The sequence below is a fragment of the Chiloscyllium punctatum genome, chromosome 9 (genome assembly GCF_047496795.1).
Source record: "Chiloscyllium punctatum isolate Juve2018m chromosome 9, sChiPun1.3, whole genome shotgun sequence".
NCBI lineage: Eukaryota > Metazoa > Chordata > Chondrichthyes > Orectolobiformes > Hemiscylliidae > Chiloscyllium > Chiloscyllium punctatum.
The window spans coordinates 49,050,387-49,071,308 of record NC_092747.1 but is presented as its reverse complement, the minus strand read 5'-3'; the positions used below and the strand labels follow the sequence as shown (position 1 = coordinate 49,071,308).

Genomic DNA, 20,922 nt, shown 5'->3' with positions numbered 1-20,922 from the left:
TCCATCACACTCCTGATTGTAGGTGGTGGACAGGCTTTGAGGAGTCAGCAGGTGGGTTTCTCACCATAATATTCCTATCTTCTGACCTGTCCTTGTAGCCATTGTGTTTATGTGGTGAGTTCAGTTGAGTTCCTGCTCAACGATAGCTCAGAGGATGTTGATAGTGGGGGATTCAGTGATGGCAACACTATTGAATGTCAAGTGGCAGTGGTTAGATTGTCTCTTATTGGTGATGGTCATAGCCTGGCACTTGTGTGGCACAAATGTTACTTTTCACTTGGTTGGCCCAAGCCTGGATGTTGTCCAGATCTTGTTGCATTTGAACTTGGATTGCTTCAGTACCTGTGAATAGTGCTGAAACAGAATATTCTTGCTTGATCCTTTATAATTGCAATGACCTGGATCTAGTGGACCCAGTTGCAGTGAACACTAGGATGTTCTCCACTATTGAAGGCCGCAATGGAATCAAAATGTCCAGGGACCCAATATACAGTGGAAATCAGAAATTGCAGTTTGCCAGAAATTGATCCAGCAGAACTTATACTGGTGATTCCACTGGGACTTGTCAGCATGAAAACTCGGGTTGTTTGCCCAGAGCTTACACAATTACTAACATTGATTTATTTAGGGCTGTGTCTAGAAAAACAAGAGCATTGTCAAACCACTCTAGCAAACCTTTCTCAGCTCAGTCCCATCTAGCTCTGCTCACATGTATATGCCTCTCCTTCACCTACATCCTCCCTTTGAGGCAATGTGGGAGTTTTGACAACTTGCCTTACTTATTACTGTTCCATTCATAATGTTTCATGTAGGAGGACCACGGCTAAAGTGTCAGGACCTTCTGAAGCACATCATGGATACGCTGCAGAACAAATTTAGTTGTGCTGCTTATGGTACTGACTACAGCAGCATTCTGCTGAAGGACATCCTCTCAATTAGGAAGTACTGGTGTGAAATTTCCCAACAACAGTGGTCAGGTATTTTTTATTTGTTTCAAACTTCTGCAATTAGTTGATATTTTTTAATGATTTAGAAAAGAGTTGGAATGTAAATGGTGCTAAATTCGCAATAATAATATTTGTGGATAGGTATTTTTATGCTCATCAGGTATGCTCTTCTTTCAGGTACCTGTTGTGGACATTGTATGCTTTTGAATCTGATAAAGCACAGTTAGACAAAGTGTAAAACACACCACTCTTCCCTATCAATGTATCTCATCCCATTCTCAAGCATACTTACTGTACCAGTGTGACTTTTTTTTTCCATTTCCTGCCATGGTTATCCATTGGCCTCTGAATAAATTTTGAAATAGCACCAGTTTTGCATCTGGTAATGTGTGTGTTCACTTGTGACTGGACAATCCTCTCTGTGAATACTTCAACCCCTGTTGTATAGTTGAGAGAAAGAAGAAAGTTTACTTCATTTGGACTGGATTGACATTGAATCCAGGTCAAGGAGGTGAAAGGCCATGCCTTTCAATTTCTTAATTTTTAATTAAGTCAAAAGGGCAATAGTCAATTTATTTTGATGGTTATATATCACTTTTGAATGTGACTTCAAGTTATGGGACTCAGTGCAGTGTAATATTTTGTTACTGTTTAGTGAAATTCCTATCATCACAAAAATAAAATGAACCAGTTTATATAGATCACATTTTGCTTTCACACATAATATTAACTAGATCTTAGTTTTTTAAAAAAATGCTAGTTGTTCTGAAATCAGCTGGTGATAAATTTAATACAGTGGAGTGAATCTCTGGAGAATCTCAAAAATAGAATTATCCAGATCCTTAAATACACCTGAAACTTCCTAACTGATTTGTTTTTAGTATTTTTATCAAGAGGACCTGTTGTAGGGAATCAGGTTTAGAACTAAACCTGCCATTCTACAGGTAAAAACAATGACTGCAGATGCTGGAAACCAGATTCTGGATTAGTAATGCTGGAAGAGCACATCAGTTCAGGCAGCATCCAAGTAGCTTCGAAATCGACGTTTCGGGCAAAAGCCCTTCATCAGGAATAAAGGCAGAGAGCCTGAAGCGTGGAGAGATAGGCTAGAGGAGGGTGGGGATGGGGAGAAAGTAGCATAGAGTACAATGGGTGAGTGGGGGAGGGGATGAAGGTGATAGGTCAAGGAGGAGCGGGTGGAGTGAATAGGTAGAAAAGAAGATAGGCAGGTAGGACAAGTCCAGACAAGTTATGGGGACAGTTACTGAGCTGGAAGTTTAGAACTAGGGTGAGGTGGGGGAAGGGGAAATGATGAAACTGTTGAAGTCCACATTGATGCCCTGGGGTTGAAGTGTTCCGAGGCGGAAGATGAGGCGTTCTTCCTCCAGGCGTCTGGTGGTGAGGGAGCAGCGGTGAAGGAGGCCCAGGACCTCCATGTCCTCGGCACAGTGGGAGGGGGAGTTGAAATGTTGGGCCACGGGGCAGTGTGGTTGATTGGTGCGGGTGTTCCGGAGATGTTCCCTAAAGCGCTCTGCTAGGAGGCGCCCAGTCTCCCCAATGTAGAGGAGACCGCATCAGGAGCAACAGATACAATAAATGATATTAGTGGATGTGAAAGTAAAACTTTGATGGATGTGGAAGGCTCCTTTAGGGCCTTGGATAGAGGTGAGGGAGGAGGTGTGGGCGCAGGTTTTACAGTTCCTGCGGTGGCAGGGGAAAGTGCCAGAATTGGAGGGTGGGTTGTTTGGGGGCGTGGACCTGACCAGGTAGTCTCAGAGGGAACGGTCTTTGCGGAAGGCGGAAAGGGGTGGGGAGGGAAATATATCCCTGGTAGTGGGGTCTGTTTGGAGGTGGTGGAAATGTCGGCGGATGATTTGGTTTATGCGAAGGTTGATAGGGTGGAAGGTGAGCACCAGGGGCATTCTGTCCTTGTTACGGTTGGAGGGTAAGAATAATTAATACCGAATGAATAGTTTCCTTCTGCCTTTCAGATTTAATGAATTTATACTTCAAGATGTTTCTGAAACCGTCTAATGATACTAACCGGGTTCTTGTGGCCAGAATAATTCATACTCTTGTCAGAGGTTGCTGTTTCCAGTGCGAAGGACTGACCTCCAGACTGTTTGAGTTCTTTGCAAAGGCAATGCAGAATGCAAGGTAGTGAATTTTTTTATATATATACATCATCTTAGGAATATAGACAAGTGTTTTAGTTGATAAATCATAATAATTACCAGCAATACCTATTTAATATTGTCAATGATTCTATGATTAATAAGTTCACAGTTAAACATGTGACATAGAATAATCAGTTTGTGTCACTGGTCCCCTATGCTTATGCAACTTTTCACCTGAATCCCACAAGTGATTTAAAATGTCTGATTTTTTTCTCCTTCAATCCCCCATTATCTTTTACTAAACTCCAAGGTCCAGATCTCCCCATTCAATGCAGGTCGACCTGCAACAAATGGGAAGTAAAGTGATGGACAGTGCCATCAAAAGTGTTATCGAGCAACACTTGGTGAGTCAGAACCGATGCTCAGGATAGGTTTGCCAGAGCCCCTCAGCTCCTGATCTCATTATAGCCTTAGCTAAAACATGGACAAAAGAGCTGAATTCCTGAGGTGAGCTGAGAGTGACTCCCCCTGATACTAAAACCACATTTAACAGCTTGTAGGAACAAGGTTTTTCATGTCTGGCCTCTAAGATTGTCGAGAGAGGGGTGACGCAAGAGTTGAGATTGAGATAATAGTGTAGGGAGTTTGGCTTCTGTGCCTATTTGTACAGCTTTGCTGTGACAGCTGCATGGTTACTGGACAGAAAACCAGCAGGAGAGCAATGCAGAAAAAGGTTGGTCTCACATACTTCTCAGTGTTGGTGTTCTCAGGATGGCACTGGAGCATACAATCAATTGGCAACTTACTATGTATTCCTTTGTGTTGGATGAACTTTCATAGCAATGACCTACTTGGCACACTTGCATTATGTGCTATCAGATCACTGGTACTGTAATAACCACAATACATTTGGAAGCTGTTAGGAGAGCCAGCACACACCAGGGCCTTGTGTGTGTTAGTTCCAGCTGAGTTGATGGCACACTTACCTCTGAACTAAAAGATTTCAGATTTACTGTTTACTGCACAGCTTGATTGCCTAAAAAAGCAAGGTTGATGATCCTGTGCCGTACAGAGAGACTATCGCCCGATTCGACCATCTTTCAGATAAGGAACTGAGACTCCAAATGGATGTAAAAAAAATTCCTATGGTACAATTTCAAAGAAAAGTCCCGGTCAATATCTGTTCCTCAGTCAATATTGCAAAAGTGGATTATCTTTTTGTTTTCACATTGTTAACTGCATTCTTAAGTGTTTTTGAAATGAAAAAGCTGGTTGAAGCAGAAGATCAAAGTTCAGGCAAAGGTTCCAACGTAATCAATGTGGTCCTTGAATAATGACTTGCACTTCTTGAGGCACCAACATAGTACTGCCTTTGGAGAAAACAGGTCTGACACCAGATAGTCCCTGATATGATGCAGTGAGGGTGGTGTGGACAGACAGGAGATTGGCTTATATCTTTTAAAATAAAGTAATTAAAATTATCTCTTGAATTGCATTTGTATTTCATTTAACAATTTTATTATAGTTTTTACTTGAAGGTCTCTTTCAAAAGTCAATATTTGGACTTGATTGGGTCTGGAATGGACTGCTGGAAAATGCGATGGAGGCAGATTCAATTGGAGCATTCAAAAGAGTATTGGACTATTATTTAAACAGAAACAACGTGCAAGAGTGTGGATGAGAGGCAGGAGATTGACACTAAGTCATTGGATTTCATTCTTGTTTTATGCTGAGACAGAATGTGAAATGATGTATTGTGCAAGAAATTTTCCCAGCATAGTAAGAATTCCAAACACAGGAAGAAACAAGAAGCAGGAGCCCCATCACAGAGGAATACAGCTGATTTGAAGGGAAATTTATTCCCCAACGGCCCCTTATTTATATGAAGCCATCTGTGTGCAGTGATTATAATGAGGTCAGCCAGGTGGTCATCATATAATATGAGTACTCTGATTGGGGCTGTTAATCTCATCCGATCAGGGAGCCCTGGCTGGCATATAAATAGTACCAGAGATTATATTCACTCTGAGACCTGGCTCTGAGGAAGCTGAATCATTGTCATGTACTGTACACATGTAAATAAAGGGGAACTTGGTGACAGGATACTGGCCTTCGTGAAGTCATTTCAGAGAGAAAGAAAACAGGAGTGTCAGAGATTTTGTTCACTCTGAGTGCTGGCTCTGAAGAAGGTAGATTAGTGTCAAGGACTTTCCACATGTAAATAAACGGTGATTTGGTGATGGGATGCCAGCCTCTATGGAGTTATTTCGATGTGAGACTGAGGATATTTAAACAAATTGAAATTATATTATTAAAGCTAATGGAATATTATACAAAATTTCCTTTCAGGCAAATAAATATCTGTTATAAATAATTATTTAAATATAATCTGCTGCTCTATTGGCATGGATAATATTGTTTTATTTTTTGGGATTTGTGTGTTGCTGTTAGGATTAGTGTTAGTTGTTCAACTCTAATTGTCCTTGAACTGAGTAGCTTGGTCGGTAATTTCGCAGGCAGCTAAGAATCAGCTGCATGTTGTGGATATGGCATCACATCTGGGCCAGACCAGGTAAGGATGATAGATTGGTGAACCTTTTCTTTGTGACAGTCAATGGTTGGTTTCATGATGACTAGTACTAATGACTAGTTTTCAATTCCAGTTGGTTAAAACGTTTATTTGAATTTAAATTCTACCAGATATGCTAGTGTTTTTGAAGCTATGGCTCAGAATTAGCCTGGAAGGTCTGTATTATTAGTCAATTGATATCATCGTCACTGTGTCCCCTGGATTATATGCAGTATGGTCTCAATCAGCCACACTTTCTAGTTCTGCACATGAAGGTTTTACCATGACTGTAGCTAAATGCAGCTTTAACAAAAGAACTGTATGTTTCACTTTTCATTCTTATTTCTGTATTGCAGACAAGAACAAGTTTTCGCTGTTATTGAAAACATCATGTCAGCTCTCAATGTCTTTCTCAATGTGTGCGTAACGAACTGTCGTATTCGGGTGTGTAAACTGGGTGAGGAGGTTTTTCCAACACTGCTTTGCATTTGGACACAGAGGCGTCCCCAGGATTCCCTCAAAGAAGAAATCATTGAATTCTTCCGATTACAGCTTCGAGCTCATCACCCGAAAGGTGCCAAAGTACCAGAGAAAGGTACAAGGGTAGATTAATGGAAGTTTTTAAGTTATCTTTTATAATTCCACAGCCTGTGTATTTAATTCATTCTGTTCTTGTACACAAGTTGCAAACAATATTGGGAAGAAAATATCTTGTTAAATTATTAATTTAAATTGTTTATTATCAATAACAGTACATATATAGTTGTATATGATTTCTGAAAGCTGTCTGCATAGTGTTGATATATGCATTTTCATTTCACTAGTTGATAGCCAATTAATATGTCTGCCTTACAGTTGTAAGCAATGGAGAATTTTGCATATGAGCAGTGAGTCGCACTGATTTTCTAAAAATTCAGGGACTGTTCTAAATCTTAGGAATATTGTTTGTATATTATTTATGTTAAACTGGGTTTAAATGTATTTAATTGCATATTTTATGTTTTTGTGCAATAGGTGCTTTTGCAGCTGACTGGTTGAAATGGCAAAACCTGCTTTATAGTCTTTATGATACAATTGTGAGTGAAGTGAGCCACATAGGAAGCAGAGGGAAATACTCAGGAGGGACGCGCCATGTTGCTGTCAAGGATAATTTAGTTGATCTGGCTGCTGATATCTGTCATCAGGTAAAGCAGAAATGAAATTCTGATTGGTTTGTTTTGGATTTTTGAAAACATTATTAATTTGTCAGATGTGGGTGTCACTGGCTGGCCAGCATTTACTGCCCATCTTTAGTAGCCCTTGAGAAGGTGAGCTGCCTTCTTGAGCCACTGCAATCTACCTGTCTTGTGTTGACCCATATTGCCATAAGACCATAAAACATAGGAGCAGAAGTTAGGCTCTTCAGCCTGTCGAGTCTGCTCTGCCATTCAATCATGGCTGATCAGTCATCCCCATTCTCCTTAACTCTTCCCATAACCCTTGATCCCATTGACAGTCAAGAACCTATCTATCTCAATCTTAAATACACTCAATGACCTGGCCTCCATAGCCTTCTGTGGCAGTGAATTCCATAGATTCACCACTCTCTGGCTAAAGGAGTTTCTCCTTATCTTTGTTCAAAAAGGTCTTCTCTTTAGTCTAAAGCTGTGCCCTCGTGTCCAAATCTTTCCTACCAATGATACACCCTCCCAACATCCACTCTGTCCAGACCATTCAGAATCCTTAAGTTTCAACTAGATCACTACGCCCCCCCCCCACCCCCAGTCCTTCTAAACTCCATTGAATATAGACTCCGAGTCCTCCAACGTTCCTCATATGTTAAGCTCTTCATTCCTGGGACCATTCTTGTGAACTTCCTCTGAACACGATTCAGTAATCATTCCTGAGATATGGGGCTCAAATCTGCGGTTCCGGAGGGAATTCCAGGATTTTGATTCAGTGATGGTAAAAGAACAGCAATATATTTCCAAGTCCTGACACTTCTCTGACATGTTAACTTTCAACTTGGGAGGTGAGGTGTTAGGTAATAATAATGGGTTCAATAAATTTCACACCATTTATATACTTTTTTGTAATCCAAATGTTGAAGAATACATTGAAGCATACAAATAATATTTTTATCATGTAGACCCTTAGGTGAATCTTGTTTAACTTATTTTTTGCTTTTAGTTGTTTGATCAAGGTACCAGGGTGTTTGTGTCTTCAGTAACAGATGTTGATTCACCGCAAAGCCCTTCTCATCAGGGAACACCGAACAAACGTCGACGTGTTGAATTAGGATGGGAAGTGGTACGAGATGGGCTGCAAAAATCACAGAGTGATTTTGATATGGTACCTTGGTATGTTTGCTGTTAAAATTAGATATGTACTTTGTGCTGAATTTATTATTAATTGCTCCAAACTTTACATATATTTGGATTTCATCATAGATACCTACAGTCCACCTTATTCCCATTAGTGGGTCTATAAATTTCAAGAAAAAAGATGCAGTTAACTGGAAAATTTTCTGTTCCATTTGGTAGACCTGTCCAAGTCAATAAAGACTATGGAATTGGAATACTTTAAACTGTTGTGTACATAAAAGCTGTCCAATGCTCTAGTAATCACTTTTTTTTGTTCCTTTTCTCAACTGTTACCCCCTTTCAACCTGAGCAAAACATTATCCTGACTAAGAAATCTCTCCATCTCCCTTTTTTAAGTCTGCTGAGGGGTTCCCAGAATAATAGGCTTAAAAGAAAGAAACCTACGTTTACCAATATGTATTATCCCCAGCCTTCTTTCTGCTTGAGTGAGGAACTTAACTGGATTGACTCCTATATTCTTTGTTGTATTGGTTAAGCAACAATGCTATCACTGAAGGGAGATATGTTAGACATAAACAGTCAAGAAGTGAGTAACAGAGCAAGCAACAAATGATAAAGCATGAAAGAAATAGAAATGAAGAAGAAAAACAGCAAAAGCAATGACCAAACATAAAAACATAAGAAATAGGAGCATCGAGGTCATTTGGCCCCTCAAGCATCCCTTCTATTCAACAAGATTTTGACAGATCTGCCCCAGATCTCAACTACTCTTTCATGTCAACTCATCACAACCTTCAACTCTCTGGCATTTCAAAACTCTATCTGCCTCCACTTTAAATACTTTCAGGAATCCAGCCTCTTGACATGCACTACAATCTGGGAGAAGAAATTCCTTTACATCTGAATTTTAAATGAGTGTCATTTTATTCTGTAACTATGTTGCCCAGTTTGAGATTCCTCCACTAGTAAACATCTTCTCAACAATTACCCTGTAAAGCCCCCTCAGAATGTTGTAAGTTTCAATAAGCTCTTTTGAATAAAAGCTGAGCCTATTTAGCCGTTCTTGATGTGTCAACCTCTTCAAACTGTGGATCAGCTGAGTGAATCTCTATTGAAAAGCCTCTGCTACCAGTATATCCTTTCTTAAATTTCTGGATCAAAATTCCAGGTGTCTGGCCTTCACCAACATTCTGTATAGTTGTAATAAGACTGCCCTATTTTTAAGCTCCAATCTCCTAGCAATAAACACCAAAATTCCATTTGCTGCCTGAGTTACTTGCTGCACCTGCATTGTTAACTTTGTATAATGCACAAGGACACCCAGATCCCTCTGCAATATTTTGGAGACTCTTTCTCTATTTAAATCATATCATACTTTCTGATTCTTCCGAATAATGTGCATAACCTTACATTTTCTAAGTTTCTGAAGCTCTTTTAAATGTCCTGCTATATTTCTTCCTTAATAATGGACTCTGGCATTTTCCCAGCATCAGATGTTCGGCTAACTGGCTTACAGTTTCCTGCTTTTGGTTTCCCTCCCTTTTTGAATAGGAGCATTTCTTTAGCATTTTCCAGTCTATCAAGTTCTGGATAAAAGTGGAGGAAGACATTCACAGAATGTATAATGTATTATGCTTAAAGAGCCATACCAGTTTTTCACTTATCCATGACCATCAACCTGATTTGGAAAAATAAAAAACTCCACTTCTAATTAGACCCCTGGACATTGTACTTTCTTTTTTTAGATTTAGATATCTCCTGAGCTGAACTAAAATTTAAATTTTAGAATTTGTTGATGAAATATTTAACTTTAATGAATATTAGTACGTCATAAATGATACTACAATTTGATTTCATTTCTTAGGTTACAAATCACTACAGTTCTGGTTGCAAAATATCCATCAAGTGTACCCCGCAATGAGCTTGTTCTTATTCTGAACATCTTGCACCAGATCCTCTCTCAGCAGAGACGTGGAGAGAAAATTTCTTATGTTCTTTGCTGTCTCCGTGAGATTGCTGTGTGCCAAAGTCAAAAGTCAAACTTGAGTAGTGCACAGAAATTAGACCTGCAGAAACTCTGGACCAAGATCTGGGCCATCACACTTCGGAGTATCAGCTCGCAGCAGACTGAGGCTGAAAGCTTTCGGCTGCTAGAGGCTATTCTTCATGGAAACCTGACTGTTCCAGACAAGGATTTCTGGAAAATCTTTTCATCCTCCACGTGCCAACCATCCAGGTGAGTCTAGTATAAGCAGCCGTTAGCGTAGAACACAAAACAGTACAGCTCAGGAACAGGCCTTTCAGCCCACCATGTCTGTGCTGACCATGATGCCATTCTAAACTAATTCCCTCTGCCTGCACATGGTCCATATCCCTCTTTACTCTGTCTGGTCATACGTTGTCTAAATGCCTCTTAAACGTGGCTAAATTATCTGCATCTACTACCTCCCCTGGCAATGTTCCAGGCACCTGCCACCCTCAGGTGTTAAAAAAAAAGAAAACTTGCCTCACATATCTGTTTTAAATTTATCCTCTCTCCCCTTAAACCTGTGTCCCTGAGTATTTGATATTTCCACCATGGGAAAAAGACTCCGACTATCCGTCCTGTTCATGCTCTCATAATTATATATTCATCTGTCAGGTTGCCCCTCATTCTCCAGTGCTCTCATGAAAACCATCCACGTTTGTCCAACCTCTCCTTAAAGATAATACAGTCCAATACGTTCTGGTAATTCTCTTTGCACCCTCCCCAAAGCCTCTACATCTTTCCTATAGTCTGATGATCAGAGCTGCACACAATACTCCAAATGTGGTCAAACCAAAGTTTTACATTGCAACATGACTTGCCAACTTTTATACTGTTTGGTCCCACCAGTGAAGGCAAGCATGCTGTACACAACCTTTATGACCTCATCCATTTGTGTTGCACCTTTCAGGGAGCAAAATTGGCATGGTCATAAAAGACTGAAAGTAGTTATGGAGCTGTGGATCTGCACCCCAAGATTGTTCTGTATTTCAGTGGTCCTAAGGGTGCTGCCATTGACCTATACTTTTAGCATTTGACCTCCCAAAATGCATCATCTCACATTTGTCTGGATTAAACTCCCATCTGCCATTTCTTCACCCAACTTTCTAATTGATCTATATCCTGCCGTATGCTTTGACAACCTTCTTCACTTTCCACAACTCCACCATTTTTTGTGTTGTCTGTAACTTGCTAATCAGACTACTTACATTTTCAGCCCAATCGTGTGTGTGTGTGTGTGTGTGTGTGTGTATATACTACAAACAACAGAGGTTCCAGTACTGATGCTTGCGGAATACCACTAGTCACAAATCTCCAGTCAGAAATCTCCCTCCATAACTACTTTCAGTCTTTTATGACCATGCCAATTTTGTATCCAGTTGACCAACTCACTGTGAATCTTGTGTGTCTTAATGTCCTGGACCGACCTACCATGAGGGACCTTGTCAAATCTTTTTTGTAAAGACCATGTCGACAACATCCACTGCCCTATGTCATCAATTACCTTCGTCACTTGGTCAAAAAATTCAAATTTGTGAGACAAGACCACCCCCTCTCAAAATCATGTTGACTATCCCTAATAAGTCCATTATTTTCCAAATGCGAGTAAATCACGTCCCAAAGACTCTTCTCCAATAAGTTCTGTACCAATAATATAAGGCTCACCAGCCTATAATTTCCTGGATTATCCCTGTTGCCCTTCTTAAACAAAATAACGATTGGCTATTCTCCAGTCTTTCTGGGACTTCACCTGTGACTAAGAAGGCCACATAGCTCTCTGTCAAGACCCCATAAATCTCTTCCCTTGCCTCCCTCAGTATCTTGATGTTCACATAAGCATTATTGACTAGACTGCCATTTATTGACCATCACTAATTGCTGTTGCAAAGGTGAACTACATCAGCAAAAGCTGAAAAAAATCCCAAGTGATGACCCAGCCAATGTAATTAAGCTGTATGAAAGATGCAAAATTGAAAAACTATTGCATTAGTATCCAGTAGATTTTTTTAAATTTTGTTTTCTATTTTATGTATATATAAGAACTTATACTCCAAACTTGAGATTTTTCATTTTAAAAGTAATTAACAGAAAGTTGTTTAAAATTGTTCTTAAGCTCTGCAGTTAAATGTCTGTCACGAGCATTGGCAAAATGCACTTTACCAGACAAAGTGGATGGTGTAGCTGAACATTATCTAATAACTACGGGTGACAGACCACAGACGCTCAGAGAAGCAATAATGAGGTGGCTACTGGGATACCGAGCAGATGAAGATGTTGAAGAAAATGTGGCGCTTCCATCTGTTGTCTGCAGGTTGGTGAATTAGTTCTATAAATTGAAGCTGCAGGATGCTATTTAGTTATTCAGTAATAAATGGACATTGAATTTTCCAAGCTTAAGTGATGTCTAAGTCTGAGACTGAAATGTGTAATCAGCCTGTGGGATTGTCTTTATTGAACAGAATAGAATGAACTTCATATTTCAAAGATGGTTGTAGCTAATTGGAAATGTTCAAAATTGTTGATGAACAAAAAAGGTAAATATCCCATTACTTAATATGAATGTTTTTAAAGACAGATTGATCAGAACAAACATATTGTTATCATAATTAGGCATTTCTGGTTTATTCCTCAGGGACATTACTTTTAAAAACTGAATTTAATTTCTTTCGGAACAAATTCAAGGTGAACATGTCTAATTTTACTTGAATAAAGCCTCCAATATCTGGAGCATGAATTACACTTGTACATAAGACCTAGGAGCAGAAGCAAGGCATTCAGCCCAATTCTTCTCCATCATTCAAGGAGATCAGGGGTGATCTAATAATCCTCAGCTCTACTTTTCTGCCTTTTCCCTATAACCTTTGATTTCCTCACTGATTAAAAATCTGTTTATCACAGACTTAAATCTACATAAAGGTGACCCTTGTGTTGTAATGACAGTGTCCCAACCTCCGAGTCAAGATGTTCAAGACCCATCTGCTCTAGAGATGTGTAATGACATCTCTGAAGGGGTTGATTAGAAAATGTTTAAAACAAATACGTTTAATTTCCCAACCTTAATAGTCCTCTGCAGTAAGGAATTTCACAGATTCAGTATCCTATGAGAAAATAAATTCCTGCTCATATCTGTTTTAAAGGGTGATCCTTATTCTGAAATTATGCCCTCTGGTTCTTCATCAGGAATGAGGCAGGAGGCCTCCAGGATGGAGAGATAAGTTGGGGGAGGAGCTGGGGAGAAGGTAGCAAAGAGTACAATAGGTGAATGGGGGGTGGGAATGGAGGTGATAGGTCAGAAGGGAGGGTGGAGCAGATAGGTGGAAAGGGAGATTGGCAGGTAGGACAGGTCATGAGGACAGTGCTGAGCTGGAAGGTTGGAACAGGGGAAATGAGGAAACTGGTGAAGTCCACATTGATGCCCTGGGGTTGAAGTGTTCCAAGGCGGACGATGAAACGTTCCTCCTCCAGGAGTCGGGTGGTGAGGGAGCGACCATGGAGGAGGCCCAAGACCTACATGTCCTCGACAGAGTGGGAGGGGGAGTTGAAATGTTGGGCCATGGGGCGGTGGGGTTGATTGGTTCCGGTGCCCTAGAGATGTTCCTTAAAGCGCTCTGCGAGGAGGCGTCCAGTCTCCTCAATGTAGAGGAGACCGCATCAGGACCAACCTGCCCTTGATCTCTTAATTTCTAACTGCCGTCGAGTCATTAACCGCCTCAAACTGTCTACCCCCCTCTTCCCCTCCCCCCCCAACCTCTCACCCTCACAACGCGCAGCCCTCCACTCCCTCTCAACCTCACTATCAAACCAGCAGATAAAGGGGGTGCAGTGGTAGTGTGGCGCACTGACCTCTACACTGCTGAAGCCAGACGCCAACTCAAAGATACCTCCTCCTACCGCCCCCTCGACCATGACCCCACCCCTCATCACCAAACCATCATCCCTCAGACTATACAGAACCTCATCACCTTAGGACATCTCCCACCCACAGCTTCCAACGTAGTCTGGGGACCCCGCACCGCCCAATTCTACCTCCTTCCCAAGGTCCACAAGCCTGACCACCCTGGCCGACCAATTGTCTCAGTCTGCTCCTGCCCCCACTGAACTTATCTCCACCTACCTTGATACTGTATTATCCCCTTCGTTCAGGAACCCCCCCACATACGTTTGAGACAACACCCACGCCCTCCACTTCCTCCAAGACTTCCGTTTCCCCAGCCCCCAACGCTTCATCTTCACCATGGACATCCAATCCCTCGACACCTCCATCCGCCATGACCAGGGCCTCCAAGCCCTCCGTTTCTTCCTCTCCCTACGTTCCCAACAGTACCCTTCCACTGACCCTCTCATTCGTTTGGCTGAACTGGTCATCACCCTTAACAATTTCTCCTTCGAATCCTCCCACTTTGTCCAGACCAAAGGGGTAGCCATAGGCACCAAATGGGCCCCAGCTATGCCTGTCTCTGCATACCTTGACATGGTCCTGTCCCCCTTAGTCCAAGAACTCCCCACCTATGTTCAGGACACCACCCACGCCCTCCACCACCTCCATGAATTTCGCTTTCCCGGCTCCCAATGCCTTATCTTCACCACGGACATCCAGTCCCTATACACCTCCATCCCCCATCACGAAGGCCTCAAAGCCCTCCGCTTCTTCCTTTCCCACCGAACCAACCAGTACCCTTCCACTGACACTCTCCTTCGACTGACTGAACTGGTCCTCACTCTTAACAACTTCTCTTTCCAATCCTCCCACTTCCTCTAAACCAAAGGAGTAGCCATGGGCACCCGCTATGCCTGCCTCTTTGTTGGATATGTGGAGCAGTCCATCTTCCGCAGCTGCACTGGCACCACCCCCCACCTTTTCCTCCGCTACATTGATGACTGTATCGGCGCTACCTCGTGCTCCCACGAGGAGGTTGAACAGTTCATCCACTTTATTAACACCTTCCACCCCGACCTCAAATTTACCTGGACCGTCTCAGACTCCTCTCTCCTCTTCCTAGACCTCTCCATCTCTATCTCAGACGACCGACTCAACACGGACGTATACTATAAACCGACTGACTCCCACAGCTACCTAGATTACACCTCTTCCCACCCTGTCCCCTGTAAGAACGCCATCCCATATTCCCAATTCCTTCGCCTTCTCCACATCTGCTCCCAGGAGGATCAATTCCAATACTGAACAACCCAGATGGCCTCCTTCTTCTAAGACCGCAATTTCCCCTGAGATGTGGTTGACGATGCTCTCCACCGCATCTCCTCCACTTCCCGCTCCTCCGCTCTTGAACCCTGCCCCTCCAATCGCCACCAGGACAGAACCCCACTGGTCCCCACCTACCACCCATCAACCTCCAGATACATCCTTCGTCATTTCCGCCAGCTCGAAAGGGACCCCATCACCAAGGATATATTTCCCTCCCCACCCCATCAGCTTCTGGAAAGACCACTCCTTCCTGTCAGATCCACCCCGCCCACCAACCCAACCTCCACTCCCAGCACCTTCCCCCGCAACTGCAAAAAATGCAAAATTTGTGTCCACACCTCCCCCCTCACTTCCCTCCAAGGCCCCAAGGGATCCTTCAATATCCATCAGGCCTGCATCTCCACACACATCATTTACTGCATCCGCTGCACCCGATGTGGCCTCCTATACATTGGGGAGACAGGCCGCCTACTTGCGGAATGTTTCAGAGAACACCTCTGGGGCACCTGCACCAACCAACCCAACCGCCCCGTGGCTGAACACTTTAACTCCCCCTCCCACTCCACCAAGGACATGCAGGTCCTTGGCCTCCTCCATCGCCAGACCATGGCAACACGACGCCTGGAGGAAGAGCGACTCATCTTCCACCTAGGAACCCTCCAGCCATAGGGGATGAATGCAGATTTCTCCAACTTCCTCATTTCCCCTCCCCCCATCTTTTCTCAGTCCTAGCCCTCAGACTCAGCACCGCCTTCTTGACCTGCAATCTTCTTCCCGACCTCTACGCCCCCATCCGGCCTATCACCCTCACCTTAACCTCCTTCCACCTATCACATTTCCAACGCCCCTCCCCCAAGTCCCTCCTCCCTACCTTTTATCTTAGCCTGCTTGGCACACCCTCCTCATTCCTGAAGAAGGGCTTATGCCCGAAACGTTGATTCTCCTTCTCCTTTGATGCTGCCTGACTTGCGCTTTTCCAGCAACACATTTTTAAGCTCTGATCTCCAGCATCTGCAGTCCTCACTTTCTCCTATGTAGAACAGTCCATCTTCCGTAGTTACACCAGCACCACTCCTCACCTCTTCCTTCGCTACATTAATGACTGCATCGGTCCTTACTGGACCTCTCCATTTCCATTAATGATGACCGACTTGACACCGACATTTTTTACAAACCCACCGACTCCCACAGCTACCTGGATTACCCTTTCTTCCCACCCTTATTCCCAATTCCTCTGCCTCCACGGTATCTGTTCCCAGGAGGACCAGTTCCACCACAGAACGCATCAGATGGCCTCCTTCTTTAGAGACCACAATTTCCCTTCCCATGTGGTTGAAGATGTCCTCCAGTGCATCTCATCCACTTCCCACACCTCCACCCTCAAACCCCACCCCTCCAACTGTAATAACGACAAAGCCCCCTGGTCCTCACTTTCCACCCTACCAACCTTTGCATAAACCGCATTATCCGCCACCTCCAAACGGACCCCACCACCAGAGATATATTTCCCTCCCCACCCCTTTCCGCTTTCCACAAAGACCATTCCCTCCGTGACTACCTGGTCAGGTCCACAACCCCCAACAACCTCCCATCCTGGCACCTTCCCCTGCCACCGCAGGAATTGCAAAACCTGTGCCCACACCTCCTCCCTCACCTCCATCCAAGGCCCCAAAGAAGCCTTCCACATCCATCAGAGTTTCACCTGCACATCCACCAATGTCATTTATTATAACCGTTGTTCCCAATGTAGTCTCCTCTACATTGGGAGACTGGATGCCTCCTCGAAGAGCGCTTTTGGGAACATCTCCGGACACCCACACCAATCAACCCCACCACCCCCTGGCCCAACATTTCAATTCCCCCTCCCACTCTGCTGAGGACATGCAGGTCCTGGGCCTCCTCCACCTCCGTTCCCTCACCACCTGACGCCTGGAAGAAAAACGCCTCATTGTCTGCCTCGGAACACTTCAACCCCAGGGCATCAATGTGGGCTTCACCAGTTTCCTCATTTCCCCTCCCCTCACCTTACCCCAGTTCCAACCTTACAGCTCAGCACTGTCCTCATGACATGTCCTACCTGCCAATATCCCTTCCCACCTATCCACTCCACCCTCCCCTCTGACCTATCACCTCCATCTCACCCCCATTCACCTACAGTACTCTTTGTTATCTTTTCCCCGCGCCTCCCCACCCCCAACTTATCTCTCCACCCTGGAGGCTTTTGCCCCAAACTTCGATTTTCCTGTCCCTCAGATGCTGCCTGACCTGCTGTGCTTTTCCAGTACCACTCTAATCTAAACTCTGGTTTCCAGCATCTGCAGTCCTCACTTTATTTATGTGAATGTAATACTTCCAACACCCTGGGGGTCTTTTCTGATTCTGTACCCTTCTGAAAATTCAAAGATATTGCATCTACTGCTTCCCCTTTATCTATACTGCCTCAAAGAATTCTGATAAAATTTGTCAGGCATGATTTCCTCTTCGTTAAGCCACGTTGACTCTGCTCGGCCATATTATCTATTTCTAAATGCTCTGCTATTATATCCTTAATATATGCACTCCCAAATTTTCTATATTTCCAGCATTGTGTTGTTTTATTTCAGATTTCCAATATCTGCAGTTTTTTGCTTTTGCATTATTCTTTGTTTGCTCATGGTAAATATCATGCTTGCCTCACTGTTTTAATAGGGATTTTCCAAATCAGCTTATTTCTCAAATATTGGTTGTTCTGACGCTGAAGGACTGCAAAGCAGGGATGGATTTTTTTCACTCACCTTCGCCAGAGAGGTAAACTGAATAAATATACCAGTAGAATCATTTTAAGGATTTGAAATGGCTATTTCAGTTGTGATCCTGCTTCACCTCAGACGTTTCTAATATAGCAGCAGAAGTTTCTAGTAATATTCCAAACTATTTCTCCAGCTCAGAACAATTTCAAATACAACTGACATTATTGTGCAAGAATGTTGGTTAACAAATTACAATTGCAAATGATTTCAAAATGGTTTGGCAACTGTAGTTAATGTTGATTCCACATGCTGAAGGCTGCAACCATATTAGAAAATAACATGTTTCTACAAATTTTTTTTGGTGGAGGAGCTGTAAGTAGAAAATATGAAATCTAGATTTAAATTTGAAGTTAATATTGGGGTTGGATTACCACAGTCAAACGTGGTAGAATGTGTAGTGATGTCAGAAATGAGATGGAAGATTAATTTATTTTCCTTTACAAAAAGAATGCACCAAGCCTTCTGCGGTACATCAGACAAAAGTAATGCACTTGACAAAATGTGTAAGCCTGTCAAGAGTATACAGCTGTATAAACATCTTTGGCCTGGATCTGATAAAAATTTGGCAGGTAAAATTTCAGTTCATGCAGAGTCCAGGCACTTGCCTCTGCCCCCATCCCTTCCCCACACATAGACAACATGTGCACCTATTTTGTCCATTAATGCTTCACCTGTGATGGCACCTTTCCTTAATGTATAATTGAAACTTCATCAACGTCAATTGTCGTGTTGTGTCTCAGAACAGAATCTGGTCTGGCTGTGATTCTGCCATTCATCTTGTGGGCTTAAAGTATGTGGAGAACAGTTAATTCGATGAGGTATCAGTGCTGAAACAAGGAAGCATCTTCAGGCTAAGGAGAGGGAAATGAGTAAACTACAAGGATGCTTTTTGTATAAGTCCAGATTTTGATGCAGAAATGAGACTGTTTAGAAAAACAAATCACAAAAACTGGAAAAATTTATCTGTTAAATCATAGAATAAGTTACTGAGAGTGGAGACAAAGGAAATAAGAAAAGGGAAGGCTGATTTAGGTTTCTTCTTTTTCGAAGGTTCAAAATAGATCATAATTTGAAACAGAGTTGTACAGCATGCAAATACACCCTTTGGCTCAACTCTGCCATGTCAACCACGTTTCCTAAACTGAACTAATCCCATTTACCTGTGTTTGGCCCATATCCCTCTAAACCTTTTCAATCCATATACTTATCCAATTGTCTTTTAAATGTTGTCCTTTACCCACCCCTACTACTTCCTTTGGCAGCTCATTCCATATACACACCAATTTGTGTGGAAAATGTTGCCTCTCTGGTCCCTTTTAAATCTTTCTCCTCTCCCCTTAAACCTATGCCCTTTATTTTTGGACTCTCCTATTCTGGGGCAAAGACCTTGGCTAGTCACATTATCTATGACCCTGGTGATTTTATAAACCTACATACGATCATCCATCAGCCTCTGACGTTGCAGGGAAAAAAGCCCCAGTCTCTCCTTCTAACACAAACCTTCCAGTGTCGAAAACATGCTTGTAAATATTTTTTGAACCCTTTCCATTTTAATCACATCCTTTCTAATGGCAGGATGACTAGAATTGTATGCTGTACTCCAAATGTGGCCTTGCCAAGACCTTGTACAGCTGTAACTTGATGTCCCAACTCCTGTACTCAGTGCTCTGACTGATGAAAGCAAGCATGCCAAATGTCTTTCACCACTCTAGTCTATCTGTGATGCTACTTTCAAGGAATTGTGTGCCTGCACCCCTAGGTCTCTTCGTTTGACAACACTCCCCAGGGCCCTACTGTGTAAGTTCTGCCCTGATTTGTCTTGCCAAAATGCAAACCTTGCATTTAACTGATGTAACCTCCATCTGCCATTCCTTGGCCCACTGGCTCAGTTGATTAAGATCTCATTGTATTCTTAGATAACCTTCTTCACTGTCCACTATGTCACTAATTTTGGTGTCATCTGCAAACTTACTAACCATGCCTTCTAGATTCTCATCCAAGTTGTTTATATAAATGACAAACAACAATGGACCCCCATCAATCCTTGCCGCTAGCAGTGGTCACAGGCACCCAGTCGGAACAAGCACCCTCTACCACCACCCTCTGTCTTCCACTGTCAAGCCACTTTTGTATCCAATTGGCTAGCTTTCCCTGGATCCCATGTGATCTAACTTTTCTAACCAGTCTATCAGAGGAACCTTATCAAAAGCCTTGCTAAAGTCCATGTTGGCAATGTCTACTGTTCTGCCTTCATCTGTCTTCTTGGTCACTTTTTCAAAAGGTTCAGTCAAATTTGTGAGACATGATTTCCCAAAATCAAAGTTATGCCAACTGTCCCTAATCAGTCCTTCCCTTTCCAAATGCATGTAAATCCTGTCTTTCAGACTTTCCTGCAACAACTTACCAACCACTGATGTAATAAATACTCACTGGTCTATCGTTCCCTGGCTTTTCTTTGCAGCCTTTATTGAATAATGCCACAACATTAACCATGCTCGAGTCTTCCGGCACCTCACCAGTGGCTGTTGATGGTACAAATATCTCTGGGGCCGTCAGTTTCTTCCCTAGCTTCCCACAACGTTCTGCGAAATACTTGATCAGGTCCTGAGGATTTACCCACCTTTTATGTGTTTTAAGACCTCTGTACTTCCTCTTCTCTAATGTGAACCCTTTTCAAGACAGCATTATTTATTTCCTCCAGTTCCCAAGCCTTCATGTTTCCTCCAGTAAATACTGACATGAAATTGAGGATCTCACCCATCCCCTGTGGTTCCACACATAGGCGGCCTGGTTAATCTTTAAGAGGCCCTACTCTCTCTCTCTCTAGCTGCACTTCTGTCCTTTAATGAACTTGTAGAATCTCTTTGGATTCTCCTTTACCCTATTTGCCAAAACTATCTAATGTCCCCTTATTGCCCTGCTGATTTACCTCTTATGTGTACACCTGCACCCAGTATACTCCTCAAGG

The 20,922-nt window shown here is 42.8% G+C and overlaps 1 protein-coding gene across 7 annotated transcripts in view; it reads left to right on the top strand.

The window, feature by feature from the left end:
* atm (ATM serine/threonine kinase) overlaps nt 1-20,922 on the top strand; it is a 169,011-nt gene that overhangs the window by 16,823 nt on the left and 131,266 nt on the right. For all 7 annotated transcript variants that reach the window (XR_011961512.1, XR_011961513.1, XM_072577464.1 and 4 more), the window contains exons 5-12: nt 813-977; nt 2,939-3,104; nt 5,990-6,228; nt 6,648-6,817; nt 7,803-7,972; nt 9,801-10,172; nt 12,076-12,273; nt 17,854-17,952. Coding sequence is in view for 5 of the 7 variants with exons in the window: in XM_072577464.1 (XP_072433565.1) it covers nt 813-977; nt 2,939-3,104; nt 5,990-6,228; nt 6,648-6,817; nt 7,803-7,972; nt 9,801-10,172; nt 12,076-12,273; nt 17,854-17,952 (1,579 nt within the window). In the remaining 2 variants the exon portion in view is untranslated. The remainder of the gene's footprint in view (nt 1-812; nt 978-2,938; nt 3,105-5,989; nt 6,229-6,647; nt 6,818-7,802; nt 7,973-9,800; nt 10,173-12,075; nt 12,274-17,853; nt 17,953-20,922) is intronic.